Source organism: Podarcis bocagei (assembly GCF_964188305.1).
Source record: "Podarcis bocagei genome assembly, chromosome: 1".
NCBI classification, from domain to species: domain Eukaryota; kingdom Metazoa; phylum Chordata; class Lepidosauria; order Squamata; family Lacertidae; genus Podarcis; species Podarcis bocagei.
In genome coordinates, this window is record NC_138125.1 from 59,066,377 (window position 1) to 59,092,809 (window position 26,433).

The 26,433-nt window shown below is 42.1% G+C and overlaps 1 protein-coding gene and 1 long non-coding RNA gene across 2 annotated transcripts in view; one reads left to right on the top strand and one right to left on the bottom strand.

Annotated features, from left to right (window-relative positions):
* CD44 (CD44 molecule (IN blood group)) overlaps positions 1-22,844 on the bottom strand; it is a 70,024-nt gene extending 47,180 nt beyond the window's left edge. The window contains exon 1 of the mRNA XM_081163865.1: positions 22,587-22,844. Coding sequence (XP_081019991.1) covers positions 22,587-22,653 — 67 coding nt within the window. The 5' untranslated portion in view covers positions 22,654-22,844. The remainder of the gene's footprint in view (positions 1-22,586) is intronic.
* LOC308571799 lies at positions 1,501-22,576 on the top strand. Its single transcript, XR_014001592.1, has 3 exons — positions 1,501-2,086; positions 5,361-5,537; positions 21,923-22,576. It is a non-coding gene; the product is annotated as an uncharacterized lncRNA (long non-coding RNA).
* Positions 22,845-26,433: the final 3,589 nt, after the last annotated feature.

Genomic DNA, 26,433 nt, shown 5'->3' on the forward strand with positions numbered 1-26,433 from the left:
AGTCATGTTGTTCAGATGCCTGATTATCGTCTTCCAAAGCAACTACTCTATTCCGAACTTAAAAATGGAAAGCATAATGCTGGTGGTCAACAAAAGAGGTTTAAAGTATCTCTCAAAGCAAATATTTAAAAATGAAGTATAAACACTGGTAACTGTGAAACACAGGGCCTGCGAGCGCTCCAATTGGAGAACAGCCTTTACCAAAGGTGTCATGGGCTTTGAAGACGCGCAAACTCAGGATGAAAGGGAGAAACATGCTAAGAGGAAGGCACATTTGGCAAACCCTCACCGTGATCAACTCCCACCCAGAAACCTATGTCCCCACTGTGGAAGGACGTGTGGATCCAGAATTGGCCTCCACAGTCATTTATGGAGTCACTGTTAAGACCAAGTTTACGGAAGACAATCTTACTTTGGTATGAGTGATCGCCAAAGAAGAAGATATCAGCGAAGACTTCAACAGCAGACTTAGGCTAAGAGAGACTGATTTGCTGAAGGGCACCAGTAAGCTCTACTTCCTGTAAGCAACGTCCAATTCTTTGTCCACTAGCAATTTCAAAGAGAATGGCGCCATGAATCAAACTACAGAGTGATGTATGTGCCAGCACAGTGTAGCGGTTAGAGTGGCAATATATGCTCAAAGACAAATCACCACTAGGCCATGAAACTCACTGTATGACACTGGGTCACACACTTGTGACTCAGGCTAACCTAAAGAATGGAGAAACTACATGTGCTAGCCTTGACCAACGTGGTACCAACTCTCACCAGTAACATCCAGTAACCCTTGCAGACTGGGGTTTATGGAGTTGTACTCTAAAACATCTATAGGGCACCAAGTTAGCAAAAGCTGATGTATGCCACCTTGATGGCAATGACAATTTATTAAATTTGTACACTGCCCTTCATCCAAAGATCACAGGGCAGGTCACAACAGAAAAATACAAAATGAGAACTCAAAATACACAAAACAAAAACGAACTAATAACTCCTCTCCCACAAAAAGTATCTAAAAGGTCATAGAAAATCAGCATTATTTCCATAAAAATCAAACACTGATGAACCCCACACGGAAGAGTCCACAGGGCCAAAGAGCACTCCCCAAACATCACCCTCTGGAAATGACCATCCAAGTAGGACCAGAACCACCGCAAAGTGATGCCACCCACTGTCAGGGACTGGGCAGCAGGAATGGTGGAGACAGCCTCCCCAACCTAACCCTTCCAGGGAAGAGGAAGACAGTATAGATTCACAACAGTGGTTTGAGGGAGGTCACGGCTCAGAGGCAGGTGAGGGGATTGATACAAGTGATTTTATCCTCAAAATGCTTTGCAAACAAGTCGCAGAGAGCTTGTGCCCTCGCCCAAAGCTCTGGAGAATACCAGGGAGCCAAGCAGGCTCCACAAAGCAGGAGAGGGTGCTCAGGGGCGATCGTGTCAACAACCCAATCCATTTTCTTGGGAAACGAAGCTCTTGCCACAACATATGGAGACATAGTTGCTGAGCACTGGGAACATGGAATGAGCAATGGAAAAAACCTTACAAAAATGGCATCAAAACTGCTGATCATGCTATGTTGGTTCCTCAAAGCTTCATACTTCTAAAAAGTGCTACTTAGCTGTATCTACCACAGAACATTCTGTGCACTGCAAAGTATTCTGGGGCATGTTTAATTTGTTTTCTGGTTGCTGGTGAGGCTTGAGCCTGTGCCTGAGAATGTACCAAATTCCCAGCAGTTGTACACTGGATAACAATAAGATGGCCAACTTGCCTTTCAGAAAAACTTGTCTGCCTGCCATTACTTGCCACTGAGGTGTCACCAATAAAAAACATTTGTGGATTTTTGGACATGTCTCCAACACCATTATAAAAGTTTGGGGTTTTTTGTTCTTAATTTTTTTTTTGCGAACTCTTTTGATATCAGTTTGTCGGCAATGGAACCCCATGTGCATTCCGGAATGCTAGGGTCAATATTCTAGGAGGGTGAGCACCATACCTCCTAGCCGCTATGCTCAGCAGAAATGGGCCAGCAATCTATTCCAGTGCAACTTGTGAACCCTGACTGACCTTTTCAATGAGGAACCAGGTAAGTTTCTGATGAAATCCAGAGTCTCCCAAGCAGTTTCCAAGCAAGTTATTTATATCATGGTTAGCACTTTGTAGTGCAGAAAAAGTGAGTCATATTTAATTCTGAAAGTAAGATCAGCCATCCTATGAAGGCCTTAGATTTTATCCTTTCTACTTTGTCATCCTATATTTCCTCTAAGTTTAGAGTGGCATACATTGTTCTTCTCCCTCCACCACGCCCCATTTTATTTTCAGAAGTTAGGAGACAGTGATGAGCTCAAATTCACCCACTGAGCTTCAAGGCTGAGTAAAGATTTGAACCCAGATCTCCCCATTCCTAATTCAATACTCTGACCACCAAACCACAATGGCTTACCATGTATATGTATGTGCTTTCATAATGAGTTGAGCAGAGAACAGGCAAAGTGGTTCTCTCCAGTTGTACACTACAACTCAGCCAGCATGGCCAATAGCCTGGGGCGAAGGGCGTTGTGGTTCAAAACCATGCTGGCTGCCCCTGGATTAGACTGCCACAGAATCTAATCTGGCACATTAAATAACTACATTAAATCAGCTTTATGGAGATGAAGTAAGGAACACTGAGCCAAGCAAATGGAGGCACATTGTGTAGGTACAAGTAGGAACAAGACATTGCTTTCATTTCCTCAGCAACAACCGCTTTCTCTTTTTCTTCCCTTCTCTTTTTTTTTTAACGCTGCTAACAGGAGTTTCAGATATGCTTAATCTGTATGACAACCGTTGTTGGGGTAAACACACCGCCATCCTCCACACGGTGTCAAAACGCTGGCCAAACTCCCTTCCTTGCTATGCTAAACATTATGCGATTTACAATAGCTTCACCTCAAAATAGAACAAGAGTCTTTGGGCCGCATCAGAATATGGCACAGCTGTGCAGTTGCGGCAGATGTTGCAAAGGAAAACTGAAGAGCTCAGGCAGTGAAGTCACCGTTTGTCAATTTAGACAATGATCAGGCATGGCCTCTGGAGAAGTAGAGATCATTAAAAGCATAGCCAGGCACCAATGACCTTACTGGAAAGCAGCTCACAGCACAGAGAACCTTTGGTGTAATCCCAGTTACTACGCAAGGGGGGGTAACAGATTTTAACCTCTTCTGGCACTCTTCTGAGAATTCAGCTGAAGCCACTTAAGGGAAATGCAAGCTGGGGGAATACTGAAATTTTTATGTGAACAATTGTTTTAGATTAAAACAAAACAAAAGCAAAACAAAGCATACTCATTTGGGCTATGTAGCCAGAAGGAAGTCCATGAATAATCATATTAAGCCATAGCACAGTCTTCTGCCAAAAGCAGACAATGTGAAGGGAGCAGCCTTTTTTGCATTCAAAATGTCCATGATGCAATTACTGTTCATGCTATTGGCCAAGCATCTTTGCACAATCAATTTAAAAAGCACCGTGAAAAACTATAAATAACTTTTAACTGAAATAAGAGCAACACTCATTCATATTCAGAAGTAAAATGCTTTGTTAAATGCTTCCATCAGAGTTCCACAGAGCTATCCAATACTGACTGTTTTGTTTCTAAACAGTCTTAAACGGAAAGTTCATTAGAGAAGAAAAAACAGACAGTAGCCAAGTACAAGGAGGAAAGAAAAAGCACTCACTGAACGCTAAACCATCTGTTGACTTCACTAAAAGCTTTTGTATCAGAAATGGCAGCAAAGGGGAGGTTTTAGCTTTAGATGACTTTTAAACATCTTGAATAACAGCCAGTTAATACAAGCGCACATGACGTCCACTAGCAACCTTGACAAAAAGGATGGAACAGACTAGACTATGCCTGAAAAAGGAAAGAAGTCAAGCCCAGAAACTACTGATGGGAGGAGAATGTGGTTTAAAAATAAAACTGAATTAAACAAATTCGTGGAAGAATTCATGGTGCCTCCACGTGTCCTGATAAGCTGCTCACTTTCATAGCAATGCTTGCATAGGACCATCAAACCTCCCTGAAGGGCATGTAAAGAGAAAAGAGAGCTGTGGAGAATCTGAAAATAGTGAGAGAACAGTTAGGTGTATGTGAAAGCTTGGTTCAGTGAAAAAGACCAAACTATGGCACAGCCGTAATGGACTTCAAGCACACTCCCATTCAGCCCTTTTCACATTAATTGTAAAGGTACCCTATGCTTGGAAAGACTCAAACCATATTTCTTGGGACTCAACAGAATTTTTGTATGGCATTGTTTATGAGCTTTTGATAGAACACAGTTAACTGGAAGAATCGAAGGGAAAATGTTACTTTGAAGATGATGAGAACAAATGATTCATTCCAAATAACATCCACAGCAAAGTTTGTGGTTAGGTTTGTTTCCTGTTAATTTTGTTTCCTTCTCAGTTTAGTCTTTTGGTTACTCAGACTGCTTCAGTTACTCTTCTTCCCTGACTTGGTTAGTTTTACAGTTAGGTCTCTCCTCATTCTCTTTCTTGTTAGATCTAGGATTGTCACAGAACCTTCAAATTTGCACCTTCACCCCTGAACTAGCCAAGCGTCGTTTTAGCTGCACTTGCCTATACCTGACCAATCCACTACCACCCATTTGTCAAGTCTTTCCCCTTGTCAAGACAAAGTCAAGGAGTGGCTGCACCAAACCCAGACCTGCAGGGTAAACTGCAGTTGTGTTGTTGCAAACCCACAGGAATGGAAAATACTTTAAAAAGTCATACTCTGCTTATTCCCAGTAGTGTATACCTCACTCATTCTGGAACAACAATTAAGTGTTGTTAAAAAAACATGGGAAGTCTCCACTTCATATTAGAGAACCAGCTTCTATTTAACACTGCGGATTCACCAAGTGTGTTCAAGAGTTTCTACTTTACTCCTACCATGGCACTTACTTTTCACACTTTTTAACCACTGCCACCATATACCTGTACTATGCTGTTTACCTTCATTTATAGACCTATAGTTGTCTGGAAATGGAGACGCTTATATAAAACGGATGGCAAAATCTTAGTTCCTTCTCCTATATGTATATGTATATGCCATATACAGTGGTACCTTGGGTTACATACGCTTCAGGTTACATACGCTTCAGGTTACAGACTCCACTAACCCAGAAATAGTGCTTCAGGTTAAGAACTTTGCTTCAGGATGAGAACAGAAATCGTGCTTCGGCAGTACAGCGACAGCAGGAGGCCCCATTAGCTAAGGTGGTGCTTCAGGTTAAGAACAGTTTCAGGTTAAGTACGGACCTCCGGAACGAATTAAGTACTTAACCCGAGGTACCACTGTACCTTTATTCTCTTCTCTCCAGTCAGTCAATCTCAACACCACCGGGTACAGAAGAATCTGCAGACTAGACTTTTCTCTCTCTGGTCAGCTCCAGAAGCTCCTGGCTGAACTCTTCCTCAGTGCTCACAGTCCTTTGATGACCTCTCTGACAATCTTCAGCTTAAGCCAGAAATTCAGCTCTCTCAGACTACACTGCCAGGTATTTCCGAACTTCAGTAGCCTCCTGCCTTCCATCATATTCTGCCTTTTCTCCTGTCTTCTTCATATTTAGCCTTTTCACCCAGCTCCTTCTTCTATTCCACTGCATTTCCTAGTCTCATTTTCCCTGAACAGTGGTAGAACTGGCCTTTTTATTTGCCAACCTGCCCTTCTAACAATCAAATTTGAATGGCATAGCATTCTCCCTCTCATCAGACCACTTTTCCAATCCAGTAAGTTCCCAAAAATTTCGCCTAGCAAGCCAATCAGAAGAATTTTTTACAGCCCACTACTTCTGTATAAGAAGAACCCATCTCTTCGCAGTCTGGTCTTACACAACTAACTGCCAGCTGCCAACCACCTACTTAATATTACAAGCTTAACCCTTCGTATAACTCCACATACACAGCAGCTCTTCTATGTTGTATATAAAACAAACCCTGTCCCAGTAAATGTATTTCTCCACATAGCCCATTAGCAATACAACCAGGAAAAGGTAGGGCATCACCAGGAACATCATCTTCTCCTGTGCTTGTTCCTTTGCCAGGCACCTTAATAACACTTTGCCAGCCTTTCCTGGAACTGCAATAACCAGGAACCAGGTCTGACTGAAAACAAGAGTACCACAATAAATACTGCAAATGCAACAGGATGGCAATAATGTCATCCGGATGATCCATAATAATTAGGTGAACAAATGAATGCCGGTTCTAGAGAAAACAGTTATATAGAAATACACCTTAATTCAAACAAGCATCAATGTTCCAGACCAGCTGCAGCTTACAAACAGTTCGTTTATGATTCAAACAGAAATAGATGTCCAGCATTAACATTCACTTTTACATATGTCAGAAGAGGGTGGCAACACGGTTTTGTAACATAGCCAACACTGCAGTCAGCTATGGAGTGTTTCCATTTATTGTGGATGCTTGCTTGTTTGGTCTGTGGCAGCTGTCCTTTAATCTTCGCTGGAAGGGAAACTGTGAAGCAACAGAAATTTTGGAGACATCTTGTAGGTATATATTTCCAGCATGCAGACATCTGGGAGCTTCAAGTTTCATCATTTTCCAAGTGTGGGTGTATTGTTACGCAACCCATTAAGGAGGGAGTATAGTAACTAAAAAGGCAGTTGCCTGACAAAGATAGCTGAAACAAGGTCCCATTTCAACGAATAAAAACTTTTATCTATTTACCATATTTTTCGCTCTATAACACGCACCCGACCATAACACGCACATAGTTTTTAGAGGAGGAAAACCCGTAGGCATGCCACCCATAGGCATTCCCTCCATAACACGCACAGACATTTCCCCTTACTTTATAGGAGGAAAAAAGTGAGTGTTATGGTGCAAAAAATACGGTATATATAGAAGGGGTTAAGCAAGAGGGTAACATCTTATTGCCATTTTAGACTTTCAACAGCACATTTGAACCTTGTCTGAAGGATGGTATTTCAAACCTGCCTTAACAAATCTGGTGAAGGAGCTCTGTTATGATTCATGTATTACACATTAGATAGTAATAACTGATGATGCAGCTGTTTTCTTATGTCAGAGATCATGCATTGCCAGTGTAAGGGCTTTGCTTATTCTTTATTGTGTGAATCAGTATCAGTATATCATAACCTAGCGGAAGGAGTAGCATAACACTGTTAGTATAGTGAAGTAATGCAAGGACGACTAGTACAAGACAGGCTTATTTTTTTTACCTACATAGTGCCTAAGGTTTCACAGGCACCACCCAGCTGGCTTCTTAGCAATGCTAGGGAGATCAGTTATAAGCTACATACACTGTTTGTTAGAGCGTGTTCTCCTTCATGGAGAGCACGTGTTGCGGTGGGGCCTTACAAGACATCCCACTGTTGCTGGGCGGGTAAAGGTAGTTGGCCACCATTGCGATTGGGTTCCTCATGTCGTTGGGGAGAATTTGTTGTTGCCATTTTTTGATTGACAGCCAAGAAGTTTTATATTCCCGGCACGCAGCGTTGAGCTTCCTCTTTTCACTGCACGCATTGGATCCCTATATCCCCACCCTCCCTATATTTAGGGTTGTTTGCTTGACCTTGCTATGCCTGTCATGGGGTTGTCTGCTTTTGGGGCAGGGGCCTGGTAGGAATTTTGTCCATTTGGCTGATTGGCTGGTGCCATTTGGTTTTTGACTACTGCGTAGCAAATCGTCACAGCTTGTAAGGTTGCGGTTAGGTTAGGCATTGGTTTTATGAATTGGTTGGTGGAGGGGTATGGATTGACTGTGCCTGCCCCTCCAATGCTGCTGCTGCAAGGGTATTCCATTAAAGGAATCCAGGGGCTCACCATGCTTTTGTCCGAAGCCCCTTGCAGAACAGCAAAAAGGGTAGATCTGGAGTAAACGGGGAACAAACACAGGCTGGCATTTTGATACCAACAACATCAGGTGGATGCTGTGAAAACCTTGCATGGGTGAAATCATCTATATCCCATACCCTGGGAGTGGACTAGACATGTGTCTGAGAATTTACTAGATAACGTTATTATCATCTGGCAGACATAAACACATCTTTCTGCCAATCCCTGGCAGTGATGTGTTCTCCTTAGTTGGTGAATTGTCTCAGATATTTCAGGAGGGGGTTATTCCAATTTGAAATAAATCTTCTCTGTGGTTGCTAAGGGATGTTTCCAATCTCTAAAGAACTTTGCACTGACTTCAAAATATCACTCAAGTTATCCTCTTTCCCATTTCAAATTTCGCCATTGATTTTGTCACCTTTTTACAATCAAGCAGACATTTATTGACTTTTCCATGGTGTTTCCCTCCTTAATTTCTATGTTCTCATTTAATATCCTTACTTCAGAAATCTCCTCAGTCCAGTAACACCTTCATCCTAGTTTTTCCTTTTATCTTTCCTCCTGATTTCATCTTATGCATGTTTAGAAAATGTCCCAACAAAGGAAATACACAGTATATCTCCCAGATATTCACTTGGAAAGCTCAAAATCAATGCTTTGGCATTTCAAACTATAGGCAACTTTTCACTATATATTGAGTCAGATGGAATACACTGTTAATATAAACAGAACAACAGTCTACCCACTGTCACAGATTATGCTGCAGGCATAGAGGTGTTTCTTTGAGTTTCATAGGCTTCTGTATTGTGCTGGAGGTGCCAGAAAAAAGAAACACCCACAATTCTGATTTGCATTGCTTGTTTATGTGTGCCCCTATCTCTACAGATGAATCTTGGCAGAGGAGTGTGCATTGCATGCCAGAGATGCAAGAGACCCTGTAATATGATTCAGCATAAAGCATTATATCTTTCAACTCCTTTATATGTCAGTGAAACAAAAGTTTGGCTGCTGATGTGACCCTAGTGCTCTTTATTTAGTTAGAGCATGTAGACCCTAATTTGCATTAGCACTTTCCTGAATGAAAGCTATCTTACTTGTGATTCAGCTTGCCTACTGGGCTGTTGCAGGGGGTGAAGTCGCATTGCGTTAGGGGGAAATTGCTTGCAAAGTTGCACAGACTTGGCAAAACTGCATGCAAAAAATGCATATATGGGGAGAAATGCATATGCAAATATACAAATTTTCATACAAGCCTTTTGATTTTCTTTATATATGAACGTATTTGAATGTGGGGTGAACTGAACTTAAAATTGGAAACATGAGAAACTGCAAGGCGCCAAAACTGACAGATTCATTGACTCCTAGGAAGAGCAGTTTGAGGAAGAAAATAAGGGACAGGGAAGGGATGTGGCATACCTCTGCCTGTCAGTTCTCCACTCTGAGGCTGGGCATGCACTATACCTTTAATGCACATTCAAAGCATATCTTTTCACTTAAAGAATTCTGGGCACTGTAGTTTGTAAAGGTTATAACTCTGTACAGGATAAAAGACAGTGCCCAGAATTAATGAGAGAAAGAATATGATTGGAATAGTATGATGTGTACATACCCTGACTCAACCTGTCACTAAGAAGCTTCCTGACCCAAAAAAGTGGGTTTATTAAAAACTACATTGAAATTTGGGGGGAGGGGGTTCAATACACAAGTTTACATAACATTTAGTTAGATTCTTATTTTATTTTTATTTCATTTACTGAATTTGTATACCGCCCTGCATCCGCAGATCTCAGGGCGATTTACAACATAAACCACCTTAAAAACCACCAGATAAATCTGCAAAGGACTGTGGGGAAAAGATCAAAGTACCACAGAAGTTGACTCCAATGATTGTTGCGTGTCGAGGACCCCCAAGACACCCCCGAATAACAACACATTTCACACATCATTTTTGTTTTGGTTTTTGGCATAATTTTGGCCACAACTTTATTGAATTACAGTATGTGAATGGTTGCTTAGGCATTGGTTAGCGACTATCTGTTCCCATTTGGAGGTAGGAACAGAACTGACAATCGCACCCCTGCGGAAGTCAGTAAGGGTAAACAATTTTGGGGAGAGAATAAAGCCGGGTGCCAGACTCACACCTCTCCCCAAATGTTCCCTGGGGCTCTTGCGTGGCCCTAGCCCTTTGTCAGGGATACGGACAAAAGCATGGCAAGCCCCTGGATTCCTTTAACGGAATACCCTTGCAGCAGCAGCATTGGAGAGGCAGCCACAGCCAACCACATCCCCTCCACCAACCAAAAAATTAACCAATGCCTAACCGCAACCTTACAAGTTGTGAAGATTTGCTACACAGTAGTCAAAAACCAAATGGCCTCAGCCAATCAGCCAAATGGTAAAAGCAGACAACCCCGTGACAGGCATAGCAAGGTCAGTGCAAACAAACCCTAAATAAAGGGAGGGTGGGCGGGTGATCCGATGTGTGCAGCAAAAAGAGGAAGCTCAACGCTCTACACAGGGAACATATATAGCACCCCCATCAATCAAATAAAATTGCAATAATAAATTCTCCCCAGCAACAATTGAAGGTGTCCAATCAAATTTGTGACCAAACTAATCCACCCAGCAACAGGGAATGTCATGGTTGCTCCCACCGCAACACATGCTCTCCATGAAGGACAACCTGCTTTGCCATCTTAATCACACTCCAACCAGTTCTCTCTTCTGATCAAGTATTTAATGCTGATAACACTGCTTTGACCCCATTCCATATTCCCTACAAAAGGATGGGGTATGAAACATGTTAACACTGCTTTCCAAATAAGCTGTATTATAACTTCACCATTCTCAGACATATGTTTGAAAGAATGTGTTTAAGACTGGATATACAAGGAGTCAGACCTGCAATTCTTCTGTTATAGCTATTTAACTAGTAAAGGGTCCTCTAAGGATCCTAAAAGATTGTGCAAGTTGAAAGCTGTTTGGCAGCAGCTATCGTTACGTCAGGGCTGGAACTTGCTGTCTGCAAAAATCAGTTCTAAGTTTCAAGATGCTTCCTGACTTCCCTCAGATTTAGGAGAATGACTTTTTCAAGGTGACAATAAATGCTGTACTGTTGGTACAGACAAATCTCTTGGTGAGACAGTCCACACACATGGGTGACATTTGATTATTGTCGTGGTGATATGATTTAGGGGTTTGCCATTGATCTGAGCAAACTCTTCATTTAGAGCTGAAACAGAAAAGTGGACGTCTCACATGATTTATCTGTTGCTGAGCATTGCAGACTCCAGATACCTGAAATTGATGGTTTGAATTTTCTTCTTAACTTTTGATAACTTCTGGTTATCTTCTTTTGAGAACTTCTGGTTCTTGATAATTCCCATACAGCATCACAGATTCTGTTAGCAGAACATTTAAGCGCAGTGGAGCAGGCTTTTTGCTGCTGGTGCAAAATTCTTGTATTTTAGGGCAACAGCCTTTAAGTAGTAGTTGGGTTATCTGGCAGGGGAGATACCTTGATCATGAAGGTTTTTCTAGGGTAGGCTCATCCACTGCATTCCAGGTGTGGGGACCCCTGCAGTTTCCCCAAATATGGGAAACTCGACCACCTAATCTGTCAGGTTGCCATAGGTCAACCAATCCAAATTACTAAAATGCCTGAAAATTAAAGTTATCACCAGGTACCAGAAATTCATTAAACTAGGGGGAAGGTGAGCTTCTCTGGTGAGGATATTCCAAATGCATGAGTGAGAAGGTCACTAGCCTTCCAGTCACTAGCCACCTAACCCCAAACTGTAGTGTGGCCCAGACAAGGACTTCTGATGAACATCCCTAGGTTCTGGTAGGCTAGAAGGTGCCCCTACTGAAAATATATATTTATTGAAAAGCTCCCACGTGAAATCTGAGAGCGTCCACCTCTTTTTGTGTGAGACAAGGGTTAAGAGCTATCTTTGACAGCTATCTGCATTTTCTTTTCCTCTTTCTGTTTTTGTTTTTATTTAGATAAGTGTTTTAATTGTATTATGAAAAAGCTTTTATGGATTTTATTTTATTTAGATAATGCCACTAGCTCACTGTTAACTACTTTCACAATTATTCATTCAGTGTCAAAGATTCTGTCCATTCTGCAGCTCATGGTACTGCCGAAGGTCCTCCTAGCACCAGCACATCTGTGCCTACAGATGCAGAAGTTAGAGACTAAGCCTGATTGACAGCTCTGGGTTTAGCCTTCCTTAAAATTTAAAAAAAAAAAGCCCTGCCCAGTCATGTTGGCATTTTCTAAATAATACAGAAAAGTTTTCCAGGCACCTGGAAGTCACACACATTTTCTAAATAATACAGAAAAGTTTTCCAGGCACCTGGAAGTCACACACATTTCAGTATGGGAAGTTGAGGCATGAAAAACGAAGTTGTAACGCTTAGGATATTTGCCCATGCATGTTACATCCGATTGCTTAGGTCCACACCCAGAAGCAAGCAAACAAAAAAACCCCCACAAAGTGAAAATCGGCATCACGTACTCACTTCCCTTTGGCAATGCCTTGCACAGCAGTTCTCCAAAATCAAAGCATCATGTCATGACTTGCAGTAAGTATACTGCAGACCCTTTTCCTTTTTGGGGAGTTTGTTAATGCCAGAATCAACCATTTCCTTTCCATAGGTAAAGGTAAAGGTCCAGTCGCAGACAACTCTGGGGTTGCGGCGCTCATTTCGCATTATTGATCAAAGGAGCCAGCGTACAGCTTCCTGGACATGTGGCCAGCATGACTAAGCCACTTCTGGCGAAGAACAGAAGCACAGAAACGCCGTTTACCTTCCCACTGGAGCGGTACCTATTTATCTACTTGCACTTTGATGTGCTTTCGAACTGCTAGGTGGGCATGAGCAGGGACCGAGCGACAGGAGCTCAACCCGTTCGAACCACCAACCTTCTGATCGGCAAGTCCTAGGCTCTCTGGTTTAACCCACAGCGCCACCCGCGTCCCTTAGGCTTAATGACAGGCCAGCGTACAGCTTCCGGGTCATGTGGCCAGCATGACTAAGCCGCTTCTGGCGAACCAGAGCAGCGCACGGAAACGCCGTTTACCTTCCCGCCAGAGCAGTACCTATTTATCTACTTGCACTTTGATGTGCGTTCGAACTGCTAGGTTGACAGCAGCAGGGACCGAGCAACGGGAGCTCACCCCGTTGTGGGCATTTGAACCGCCGACCTTCTGATCGGCAAGTCCTAGGCTCCTGCGTCCCTTCCTTTCCATACCCTTCTCCAAATTAAGTGCCAGTGCTGGAATCACTTGAGAATGGTGCCATTCCTAGCAAACAAGGCAGCCTTTTTAGCACAGCATGCCTGATCGTTATTTTCTGCAAGCTCAAAAGAGTGTTGGTTCATCTTTGGTGTGAGTTTAAATCCTTATTGAGTTTTGACATATGTTACTTATTTATGGATATTATAGATTAGTATACTACGAAGTCTATTTATTTGGACAGTGCTATTTCTTTAGCCTACAGTCTTAAACACTTACCGGTAACTGGTAATAAAACCCATTAAACACAATGAGCCTTACTTCTGAGTAGACAAATATAGAATCATACAACTGTTGGCTTGGAAGGGATCCCGAGGGTCATCTAGTCCACGCCCTGCAATGCAGGAATCTCAACTAGATCATTCATGTCTTGTTAGGTCTTGAGTATCACCACTTGTGTTTTTTTGTTTCAAGCTTGTATATACTGGTAATTATTGAAGTTCCCTAAGAATGAGCATGACATGAGCCAGCCATTGTTCAGCACTTTTAAGCCCAACATATTTCCGTGAGGAAAACTGAATCACGAGCTTAACCTTCCCCCCAAATCAAGGTCACCCCAAAGAGTTTTCTTTGGCAGCATAATTACCTGTGCAATTAATAGTTTTTTTAAAAAAAATCAAAGAAAAATTATACACAAAATAAGCATGCAACAGCTGAGCTCAGAATTAGAGCAGAATTCCTCAGAAGTGTTCCACGGCTTTGCAAGTTAGTTCAGAGGATGTTTGCAAAGTGCTTAGAACTTGCAACACACATTTAAACAAAATAATTCTCTCAGTTTACTTCAAGGGAAATGTGCATGTGGATATTTGTCCACATTGTGTATACCAATAAAGGCTTAAGAAGCAGAGAGAGAGTTGTGTAAAACTGCACATTCATTAAATGGAATTAAAAGAAAGCCATTTAAGGTACCCGCTTTCTTATTTCTTTTCTGATCTTTTCAATCTTCTTCTTCTACATTATTTAATTCACATCCAAATATCCCCTTCATGCTGTGGGTGGGGTCAGCAAAAACTAGGAGCAGGGAAATCGCAGCCAGCAGCTGCTGCTGATACAGTAGATGCAACACTATCAGAGAGACTGCTTGTGGTTTGAAGATCAGGGAACTGACAAGCTGTCAGATTTGGCATTCTCCTCTTTCCAGCCGGGATTCTATCTGCAGCATCAACTGTCAAATATATATTATTCAACATGTTTTTATAGCCCTGTGAAAGTTTACTTGAAATTTATCGTGCAACAGCGCTAAAAAAAGTTGGGTGGTTTCAACTGAAATCCCACAATGGGTGACTGAAATTAGAAAAGTTATCTTATAACACTGAAGGGCAGGATGTTGGTTAAGGGAATGTCAAGAGTGCTTGATATATGGATTTCATAAACTGAAAACATTTCGCTTTGTCTAAAAAAAAGGCTAGTACATGCATGCACCACTATGTGTGCTTGACTGCACTATTCCACTGCTCATAGCATCATAGAATTGTAGAGTTGGAAGGGACCATGAGGGTCATCTTGTCCAAGATAAAATGCAACAAATTCATAAGCTTTATGGTGTATTATAAACTGTAATGGATAAAAACACACCAATGGGCCACTTAGCCCAGCATCTGGTTCTCCCAGTGTTGGCAGAACATAGCTATCATGGATAGTAGCCAATAGGGTCGCCATATTTCAAAAAGTGAAAATCGCAACAAAAATGGACAGTTTTGAGCTATTTTTAAGGGAAATTGGCAAAAACGACACTACCACCACGGGTTGCCATACACATGGAATTTTCCCGGACGTTTTGCTGATTTCCGCTCGGACACTGCTTCCGAATGCAGTATTCTGGGTATGTCTGGGAAATTCCAGATGTATGGCAACCCTAGCAGCCTATGATAGCCTTTATCTTCAAGTAATTTGTCCGATCCTATCCCAAGGTCTTGTTCCCAGTCAGTCACTGACAGTTCAGACCGCATGAGTTTGTACGTGAAATTACGAGGCCCCCCAAAACATACACCAGTTTACATTTGTTTACACAGACTTGCACCTGCCATTTTACCCCATATTCACTAAGTTTGGAGGTGCCCTTTCAGAGCTCTTCACAACCTTTTTTGTTTTACAACCCAGAACAACGTAATATCATAAAAAACTTGGCAACTTCGCTGCTCACCCTTAACTCTGGGTCATTCATAAACAAGTTTAAAAGTAGAATAGAAATCCTTGGTGAAGTCCACTTTCTACATTCATCCATCTGGATAACTGTCCATTTATTCCTCTCTGCTTCCTGATACTTAACTAGTTCCTGATCCTCAAGAGGACATTTCCTCTTATTCCATGACAGCTAAGCTTATTCAGGAGTCTTCAGTGAGGTACTTTTCAGATTTTGTACTTTTCTCCACGTGTAAGTGACTTCCAAGCATCAAATGCGTTCTACTTAAAGCAGCTTACGGCTGCCGTTGAATTTCCATGTTTTGGACAAGCTGTAATCAGCTAGCTTGCTAAGAGCTAGTGGCTGTGCAATGTGTTCCATCTTGAACTCCCCAGATAACCTAGGAATCCAAGGTGCAATGCATGTCTTCACCATTATGCTAGTGATGGCCTCCAGAAGAAAAAGGATGAAAAGCGGGGAGAAAAGACTGTCAAATTCCACCCTGTGCATTGTTGTGTGGACCCCAAAAATGTATCAGGGCTCCAGCTACAGCACTAAACTCTGACTGTGGTTGGATGTAGGCAAATAAGCTGAAATACAAGGGGGTGGAGAGTACTGTTTTGTGTAGAAAGTTCCCATCTGTATGGAGGTTTGCAACCTGTTCTGGATAGAGGTGCACTGCCCTTGATGAATCAGGTACACATCTTGGATGGCCTTCTGGACCTGGTGCTATTTGTTGTAATAGTTAGGTGCCATCAGCATGCTGGTGACATCAAACTCCCAAACTCCAGCTGTTTCACGTAAATGTTAAAGAGCACGGAGGCCAGAACAGAAGCAAGGGAGCCCAGAAGGATACCATGGTCAAGAGTATAAAAAGCTGCTGAAAGGTCCCACAGAACCAACTGGGACAACTCTCCCTATCCGATTGCTGGCAGATGTCATCTACCGAGGTGATCAAAACCGTCTCTATCCCATAATCAGGCCTGAAACCAAACTGGAATGGATCTAGATAATCTGACTCATCCAGAAACCCCTGGAGCTGAGATGCTACCACACATTCCTGTACCCTGCCTACACCCATATGAACCTGCCTGAACCTTAGGATCATTCACCTCAGAGATTGTTTCTTGGTCTGCCAGGAAAAAACAGGTTGACAACAACTAAGACAGAGATTTAGTTGGCTTTGAATCTTTAGAACTGCCTCCCCCCATCATTGACAGACCCCTTTTAGTTGCTTTTTAATCAGCTCTAATGACTCATTTGTTTTACTTAAGACTTCTCTGATTAATTTTTACTACTTTTAATAATGAGGTCTCTCTGGATCCTTATGCTTAAGACTCCATGTTTGGAACTCATTGGTCATTCTGGATTTGTGTTGTTTTTGGTTGGTGTCTAGTTTCCATTAATTTACATTGTCTATTTTTACTGTAATTATTCTTTATTTATTGGTGAAAAGCCACCTCGTTAGAACATTGCCCTAAAAAGTGGAGCGTAAATATTTAAAATGACTCAATAAATATAAAGCTTCTCAGGAAAATACTAATAAAATACTACACTAATCTGTGAATCCAGCCCCACACTTTGTGTTCTGCCCTTGCTGGAGTCATGCAAACAACATGGACCAGGTTGGAACTAGAATAAACTGGAACACCATTCTATTTTGAATTGTAATTGTAACTGCTGAATGAGAAAAAAAGAGTTGTGATTGTGTACACTGTAAGGTAACTGTTTCCATGGCTTTTGAAGGGGGGGGGGAATCATTGTTTTGGCCATCCTCTGCAGGAAACAGTCAAACCACAACATCTATTCAGAGCAAGTGTTGTTAAACTTAAGTTTAAACTGTTTATGCCACACATTTGTGTCTTGCTCTTGAGTAGTTGAATGTTCAGAAGACTATGTGGCTTTTGCATTTGCAGGTTAGATGTTAAAAGACTCTTTTAAATTTAAAGGCTGCACCACTTGTATCTGCGAGGTTATATTAAGAAAATATAAAACAGAGAAGAGAGAGCCATGAGCTATATTTTCCTGCTGAAAACCTTGTACCCAGTTTAAGAGAGAAAAGGGGTGGAACAGGGAACAAGCCACATGATTCGATAATTGCCCTCCTTATGAAATTATACCTCAGAGAAGTATTTGAATTCAGTTATAACAATGCATAAACCAATTCACATTAACTCTTTGTAGCATTCTGCACCTAGATTTCTGCTCACTGGATGTATCCTGTGGACATTCAAAATGTCTAAGGAAAAAAGCTGAACACACTGGAAAAGTCTTAATAGAAGTAAAATTATCAAACGTTTCATAAACTTTTTCTCATCAAGATCCATCTGTCCTTCCCATCCTTCCCTCCAGTTTTGCCAATTTTGCTGATGCTTGTTATTTAATAGCTCACAGACAGCAGGTTCAACCTGAAAGGTATTGTTTCCTAACAAAAGCAGATTTATTTGCTGAACTGCAACCATTTTGTCATTACAACAAAAAGGCGGGGTAACATAAACAAAGAAAGGCTTTGAAATATTTCAGGCTTTAATTTTCGATAAGGTTTTTAGTTCCAGTGTTTTTAACTTTTGTGATATTATGATCACTCTCATGATACAGCCAGAAGGGACCCTTTAATTTTCAAATGAGGCATAAGGGTTTTTTATTAGTTGCTTTGCAATTTAAAATTTATTTAACCATAACTTTGCTGTAAAAGGTAAGGGACCCCTGGATCCAGTCAAAGGCAACTATGGGATTGTGATGCTCATCTCACTTCACGCCAAAAGAGCCTGCGTTTGTCCACAGACAACTTTCCAGGTCATGTGGCCAGCATGACTAAACCCACTCCAGCATTGCTTGGGACTGTGTTGTAACCATCTTCAATTCTTCCTTTGCTGCTCCTTTCCCCGCCCCCCTTCTCTACCCCTCTTGCTTCCAGAAAGTATCATCTTCCAGTCCCTCTCTCAAGCAGATCCAGGAATCCACAACTGCAGCTGTAATGACCTCACACTTCTTGCTTGGATTGCATTTTTGCTGCACTCTCATTCATGCTGCTAGGATTATTCCCTCGGACAGTTGCGAAAACCAGAATACAACTTTGACATTTTGTGGTAGCAGGTCATGTTATTATCATATCTGGGGCATCCCCAGCATGCGGGAAGCTTTTCATAGACATTTATTTATTTTATACCCTGCCCTTCCTCACAAAGAAGCCCAGGATGGCAAACCCACAAACAATAAATCATCTGAAAAATCCCAATACAGATGCAGACTATAAGAGATCTCTACATAAAAAAACACTTGTTGGAAGAGGCAGGCTTTCAGTAGGCACAAAAAGAGACAGCAGAGAAGGAGCCTAATATTTAATGGGAGGAAATTCCCAAAGGTACCTTAAATACTCTCAAGTCTCTCAACCCTGCCCCCCCCAAAAAAATACAACAATGCCTATAAGGGAGGGGGAAATCTATAACTGTTCTCCAACAACATTCATGTACTATTTCTTTTAGCTGGGTATGTGTCAACAAGTTCTTCTGGGCAGCTTACGACAAGAAAAAAATTCAAATGCACAAGAAGGCAGGGCAACAATAAAGCATATAAAAGCAGTATAAGAACAAGAAGCAGAAGTAAAATGATTTAAAACCCTAGGAAAACAATAAAATTTTTGCTTGGCACCAAAATGGCATCAAGGTAGGCACTGGGCTTTCTCTGTGACAAAGGGATTCCGTATCCTGGCTACCACCACTGAGATGCCCCTTGTCTCAGTAGGACCTCACCTGGTGGGTGCACCAAAGGAAGGAACAGGGAAGAAGCGCTTAAGGTGAAAGTACGTACATGTGGACAAAGGCAATCTTCCAGGAACTTTGGTCCCACACCAATAAAGACTTTAAAGATTTCTGAACTGGGCCCAGAAATGGACACATGAGAATCCAAAGGGAAACACAGACCTGACAGTGTGGTTTTGCGAAGTTCCAGCTCAGGCATATCACTTAATACACCTAATTACCTTAGTCTGTTCGTGAAATGGCCAAAATAACAGCACATGAAAACCAGCATAAAGAAAGGATATTAGATTCGCTACAAGTGTGAATAAAGGGCATACCGTATAAAATACAGTTTGACAGTCATCCTGTTCAGAAGGCAGAAAAACAGAACCCTCTTTAAGAACAGTAGACAGAATCCCATTCTCTTCTATAGGTAACGTTTCTGGTTTCATCATCTCACCTTACTTAGACTGCCTCTTCAGCACAAAGACTTCGCCTTCCTGTGTGTCCCTTGCTATTTCTTGGCACTCCCAAGTCTTCTATTACCAAATCCTGGAGATATCTGGATACACCCAAATAAATGAGGCTGCTTTTCACTTTCATTGCAAGGCCCAACCTATACACAACCGATAGAGGCACAACCACTCCCATGCTGCGTCTAACATTTGAAGGAAGGAATTCAAGAAGCCAAGGCCAGCACATGGTTCCTGTCCATGCCTCATGGTACAGAAACATTGATATGGGAAGCAATGATGTGTCACTAGCTCTGCCGACCCAGATTTGGTTCCATCAAATGTTTCCAGGAGTAGTGGTTGAGGAGCCATGCTGCAGCAACTTCCAGGAGCATATAAACTGAGTATCAGAAAGGTTCTAGATTAAATAGATTGCACTATTGAAGAGTCAATTGCCCCAGGCATAGGAATGAGAGGCAATTTGGATCTATAGCCTTTGGCAGCTGGGAACTGGGAGATCTGGGTTTAAATTACTTGAATGGGTGGCTTTGTGCAATCTGCTGTTTCTTAGGGTACTAACAGACCGTCATTATTTCAGTCACATACACACAAACTCAGGTTGTTAAAAGGATAGCCCCTTGCGCAACAAACCTGTTCTCCCAAAAGACTGGACCTTATGCAATAAGGAAAGTGATGGGGAAATGCCCTGGAAAAGGTGGGGTAACATTTGTTTTGATGCAGCCATCATCTAACTTCTCTGCAAACAAATCGGAAGGAATGCTCATTACAAAGCAAGTGTCATCTAATCTCCTTGCAAACAAATCAGGATGGCTGCTCAGTGACCAAGTCTCCACTTGGCCTCAGCAAAATGGAAATAATTGCATAGCTATTTTAAGGGGGAAAGTCAAAGCTTTCCAAGCTTTGACGTCTTCAGTCAGAGCTGGAAAATGCAAGAGTCATTGTCACTCATTCTAGACAATACTGACCTAGCTGGACAAATGGTCTGAATCAGTACAAGGTAACGAGGACTATAAAGTACTTTGTAACTCATTTGTCACATCCTAATCCTGCTTCTGTTTCACAAATCTCATGGCAGCATATACGGTATTATCCAAGAAGAATCTGGCAAGCTACAGGTTAAACTAAGAGACAGTAGTGGGCCCCAGGACATCCACAAGGCTTTATAGCTGAGCATGTCTCCGGCTGTGGACCAGAATCTGATATCCCACTACAGGACCTGTCAGAAAAGCGACAGAAACGCTAAAGAGAATTCCATCTAGTCCTGTAGAATTGTCTGTATTCAGATATACCGAGATAGGAAGATACAGTTCTTTCTTTTTTGAAGAGAGCTGAAAACAGTTTGAGACGTTACATGCCATGCATTGTCTGCCTCCCCAACTGTTTTCATTGCTTCTACTCCTATAAAATCTTCCCACTGGAAAAAAAAACTACTGTATTGCCCGTCTCCATCTCAGGGTGGTGCTGGTGGAGGGAACCAAGTGCAGTTGCAAAGCCATTTGTCACTATAAAGCTTGCCTGGAATGTACCACATACCAACCAAAATGTAATGTAGCTATATCTAATACCTTGCTAAACCCTTAAAGAAACTCTCCTGCAAGACATACATGCGGCTTGACATGTTTTTTCCTAACCACACCGAGGATTAGATGGGAAGGGGAGATCCTTCTCTCTTTTCTACAGCTAAAATGCAACACAACCCAGAGTAATTGCAGGCTGCGCTTATTTATAGAAGGTTTGGCAGTTCATAAAAGGGAATATTAGCTGAGCAAGGAATAACTAAATAAGAAACATAGCCATTCTAAAGTATACATATGTACATACACATGTTATATCTAATCCAAAATGTTAGTCACACCTCATATATCACAAACCAAGAACACCTCCTTATGTTTGAAAAGTGCATACTTGGGTACTTGGTTGTGTGTGTGTGTGTGTGTGTGTGTGTGTGTGTGTGTGTGTGTGTTAAAGTAAAACCTTGATCACCAAAGAAGTATTTCTGAAAGCAGTGCTGCAAAATTTTTTAAAAAAATTCTGGAAATTCCGAAAACGTGGTTAGAACCGTGCACTCTGACACACCCATTTAAGAATCGGTAGAGCAACCTATTATCCAATTTACTTCTTTATGCTCAAATACGTATTAAAAACACTAAGGCGCCAATGCCTCTTTTTTAAAAAGTATTTTGTAAGCTTCCAATGATCTGGGGGAGGGGGTGGATAAGGATAATAGATTCCCTTCAAAACAGCTCAAGGCAATTTCTATTACAATGGGTCTCTGTTGAAGGCACAGTTATTTCTTCGCAAATACTTGTGGTTCTGTATCACATCAAACTTTTAAAGACTTATTTTGTCATTCGGGGCATGTGATTTTCTTAAATGCATGAGCACTTTCATTGCCAAACAAGCATTTCGTTTTATTATTCACAGGCAGACTTCGGAAAGCTAGCTGGGGGGCAAGGAGGGAAATGAGCTGCCCATTCCTGCCAGACTGGCTTAAAGTTTGCTTCTAAACCTCCTCACTAGTCATGCTCAAATTAAAGTTCTGAAAGCCAGCGAGCACTTTTCACTTTCTGCCCTGAAAACTCTCCAAATTTCATTCCCAGCATGGAGAAGAGAAGTCGTTATGGCTTCTGCATCTTGCAAGCATGCAAGCGCTTGATTCTCCTGCAAGCTCAAGAATACAGCTATTGTAAGGGTTCCTTCCTCTCCCTCCGTCCGATGTCTACTTCACAGAAGGAACGGAGCAAAAATAAATACATAACTGTGGTTTGCAAGCCTGAATATGGACCAGATGTGCAGAAGCTCATTTCTCTGTCCAGCAAACATTGTTAGCTTTAAACCTCAGTGTTTCAAGCTTAAAGAACCTTCTATACTTCTCTATCCTGCCTCCACACAAAACACACCCATGCATCCCTCTTGCAATAAAAATTCCACAGGTTCCCTTTCAGTGTCTTTGTCACGCGGGAAACGCACAGTAAAATGTCAATGAAGTTGAACAGTCCATCTGGCAAGCCGGAGCAAGTTTTTGCTCTCCGAAGTATCTCATACGCTCATCGGCTAGTATAAGGGATTTCATTCATAAGCCACTTACCTATCCGGGCTAAAGAAAGCTGCAACAAGTAAAATCCAACAGCTGCACCCAACCAGATCTTGGCCATTGTTTCCTCTCTTCGAGTTAATGTGTAAAAGTCAAGGAGCTCCTCTCTCCCTGCCTGCACAAAGGAGGGGCAGGAAGCAAAAGGAAGGAGAAAAAAGGTCCCAGGTCTTGTTAAGTCTGCACGGAGAGGCAGCGTCGGAAGTTTGCTGCAGTTTTTATTCCAATTCAAAGTAACTGAAGGAGTGACACAACAGGGAGGGGAGCGGAATCAAAAGTCACACCCATCTTGAAACAAAAGTGACTAGGCAAAAAAGGGGAGGGGAGAAGGCTACTACTTATGAGTAAGCAGTTACCAGCAGCAATTAGTGGAGGCTCCAAATGTCTTTTACTCATCACAGGGAAGCCTTACTGGAGCAGCTGTGCTGGGAATTGTCTGCAATTCTTGATGCTTAGCAAGGAGGAGAGACGCTGCCCTCAAAGACCTAAAGTCTATACAAAAGATCCGGAATAACTGAGGCTTTAGAAGTACGTCCGTTTTAATATATATATTTTTCCTTGTGAATTGACAGCACAAGGTAGAGAGTTAAAACAAAGAACGACATTTCTCTGTAGGTTTGCCAGTAATCCCGATCCATTCACTTCCGCATAAGACATAAGAGCATATAATTTTATTTTTAATGTTCTGCTAAGAGCTGCTTGCACATTTCACAGAAGTGAGCAAGGGGAGAGGGAGGCCACTTTCCCATCATTTCTACTTTTGGGCTCTGTGGAGGCTAAAATCCAAAGTGAACATCAGCACATCAAACGCATGGTGAAATGTGCATGCTCCAGAAGTGGGTACCTCTCACACATGTTGTTCTAGAATCGATGGATACTGAGTACCCTCCCCCATGTGGTTCACAAACAATCTAGAGCAAGCATCCCCAAACTTGGCCTCCCAGCTGTTTTGAGACTACAGTTCCCATCATCCCTGACCACTGGTCCTGTTAGCTAGGGATGATGGGAGTTGTAGTCCCAAAACAGCTGGAGGGCCAAGTTTGGGAATGCCTGATCTAGACTCTCTGAAAAGGTTTCTTGAGCAACTAGCTTCATTCTGAAATTAAAAACTGATTCCACTGCATTGAGTTCGCATTACCCTACAGTGTGTCCATTTGAAAACATTGCATTGGAGGTGCTAGGAGGGTATCCACACCTGCCCAATGACATTGTGAACCGAAGTACAGTGGTACCTCGGGTTACATACGCTTCAGGTTACATATGCTTCAGGTTACAGACTCCACTAACCCAGAAATAGTGCTTCAGGTTAAGAACTTTGCTTCAGGATAAGAACAGAAATCGTGCTCCGGCAGCGTGGCGGCAGCAGGAGGCCCCATTAGCTAAAGTGGTGCTTCAGGTTAAGAACAGTTTCAGGTTAAGAACGGAGCTCCGGAACAAATTAAGTACTTAACTCGAGGTACCACTGTATGTGAATCTGAACTTACGACATGGTTTATCTCTGTAGATCATGGCATGAGAATAAGATTGACATAATTTAATCATGACATGCAGTTCTCCATCCTAACTTGGTACAAACCTAGTACTGGACTCCTCTCTGGAAAACACTTCACACCTTGAGAAGGTCAATACATGCAAATCCAGTTGCTAGCAGTTCAAACTCCTGACAAGACCTTCAAGCTAATGGTGGTACAGGAGGCGGACAAAGAGATGGCCAGGTTCAGTTAACTGCTCGCTATCACACTTCTTCCGCCCTTTTGTTAAGCAGAGAGTGAGAAGCAAACAGGATGGCAGACAGTTTTTAGCCATTTCTCACTAGGATGAGCAAGGTGAGAAACAGACAGGAAATGGGGGGGGGGGAGGCAGCAATTGCTCGTCTCAAAGGTCTCAAAGCCTTCCCCCTTGGAGGCATGAGCTAAGAACCCCAACATTCCCAGTAGTTAGCTAACAATCCTAGCTCCAAGGTAACAGCACACACACCTGCTTCACTTTAAGGACAGATATATTCTTCCTTCTCATGTCTTGCTCTTAGCGGGGGCCCTGCTGGCAAAATTGCCACACCCACATTTCTGTAGGCTCTTCAGCATAGGGAATCTTTCACCCTTCAGATCAAGGGTGTGTGTGTGTGTGTGTGTTGTAGGAGTTGCTGCCTCCTTAAACTGTAATTGTGCAGTCTGAAGAAACATTTATATATTCTTTCTCTTGTATTTCATATAATAAGCCAAGCTTTTTTTATTCCTTTGGTGTGAAAAGTTCTTTTGGCATAAAGTTTAGGGTTACCGCATAACAGGCACACTTCATAACTCCAGCCAAAGATCCTAAACCTCTCAGCAGTGTGTATATGAGTGCTTGAACATGTATGTGGGTTCAGACTGCAACAATGTTGTGGGTGGGCGGATACCATGATTGCCGCCTTCATTCACTCAGGGCATGTGCAGAGACGAAAAGGCATGGATCATCCAATCAAGGGGCAGGTTTCAAATGCACATCAAGTAACCACAGCTACCCTTGTAGATAGTACAATCTAACATCAATCTAGATTGAATGCAACATGTTGAGGACAAGCATAAGCAATTCCAGACTCAGCAAAAATAAAAATGAAATGAAATAAATGGTGTTACAAACCTGGCTAGTGTGTACACAGCCACATATATTTCTTTAGGTAGATATGTGCCATAATCCACTACAGATGTTACACCTAAAAGAGCCCTCCCAAAAGAGGAAACGTTAGTTACTCATGTATCCTCTAGCCTAATTTTTGCATCATATCTGAAGTTACCCTCGAGCTGAGAACAATTGATCCAGATAGCATAAATAAGAATTTCTGTACTTCTTCCATTACTATTGATGTAGGCTAAGGACAGGCGTTGGGGCTGTATTATCCTTGAAATCATTTGAAGGTTCAAAGCGAGTTCAGATGTGAGTTCCTATCAAGGCAAAAGTAAACATGATGTGAAAGATCTATGATCACATAGCCCATGTTTTGGGGTCTTTAAATTTTTAAAAATAAAGCTGCAGAAGAACCTGATGCATATAAAGCTCATTTGTGCCGTTTTCTCAATCAAAATTAAGACCTCCAGGTATAGGGTGGTGTATAAGTTAAATAAATAAATAAATAAATAAATAAATAAATAATTGCCCCCAAACCAAAAATTTACCTCTCACTATATATGCACTATATACGTGGGTGGTGCTGTGGGTTAAACCACAGAGCCTAGGGCTTGCCAATCAGAAGGTTGGCAGTTCGAATCCCCATGACGGGGTGAACTCCCATTGTTCGGTCCCTGCTCCTGCAGTTCAAAAGCACATCAAGTGCAAGTAGATAAATAGGTACCACTCTGGCAGGAAGATAAACAGCGTTTCAGTGTGCTGCTCTGGTTCGCCAGGAGTGGCTTAGTCATGCTGGCCACATGACCCGGAAGCTGTACGTCGGCTCCCTCGGCCAATAAAGTGAGATGAGCACCGCAACTCCAGAGTTATCCATGACTGGACCTATCAGTCGGGGGTCTCTTTACAGGGGAAGCATGCAAGTGCCATGCATGGACAGCTTCCTCAGCACAATGATCTTGATAAATCTGGAATTTGTAAGTTATGGTGTAAAAATCCAGTCCTGGTATAAATTCTGTTCCAGGCAAATAATAACAGAAAGAAGAAATGCACTCTAGTTATTAGAAACTCAAAGTCCTGTCTGCACATAGCTTTACTCTCTTGCACGGAACATGTCAAACTTGAGAGGGAACTGACCTAGCACTCATCAGGTTGTTGACAATTGGACTGCCTATATGCAAGCAGGTTTAAAAGGTACCCAAATATCACTTTTTTAAAAACTACATGTAGTTTTTTTTAC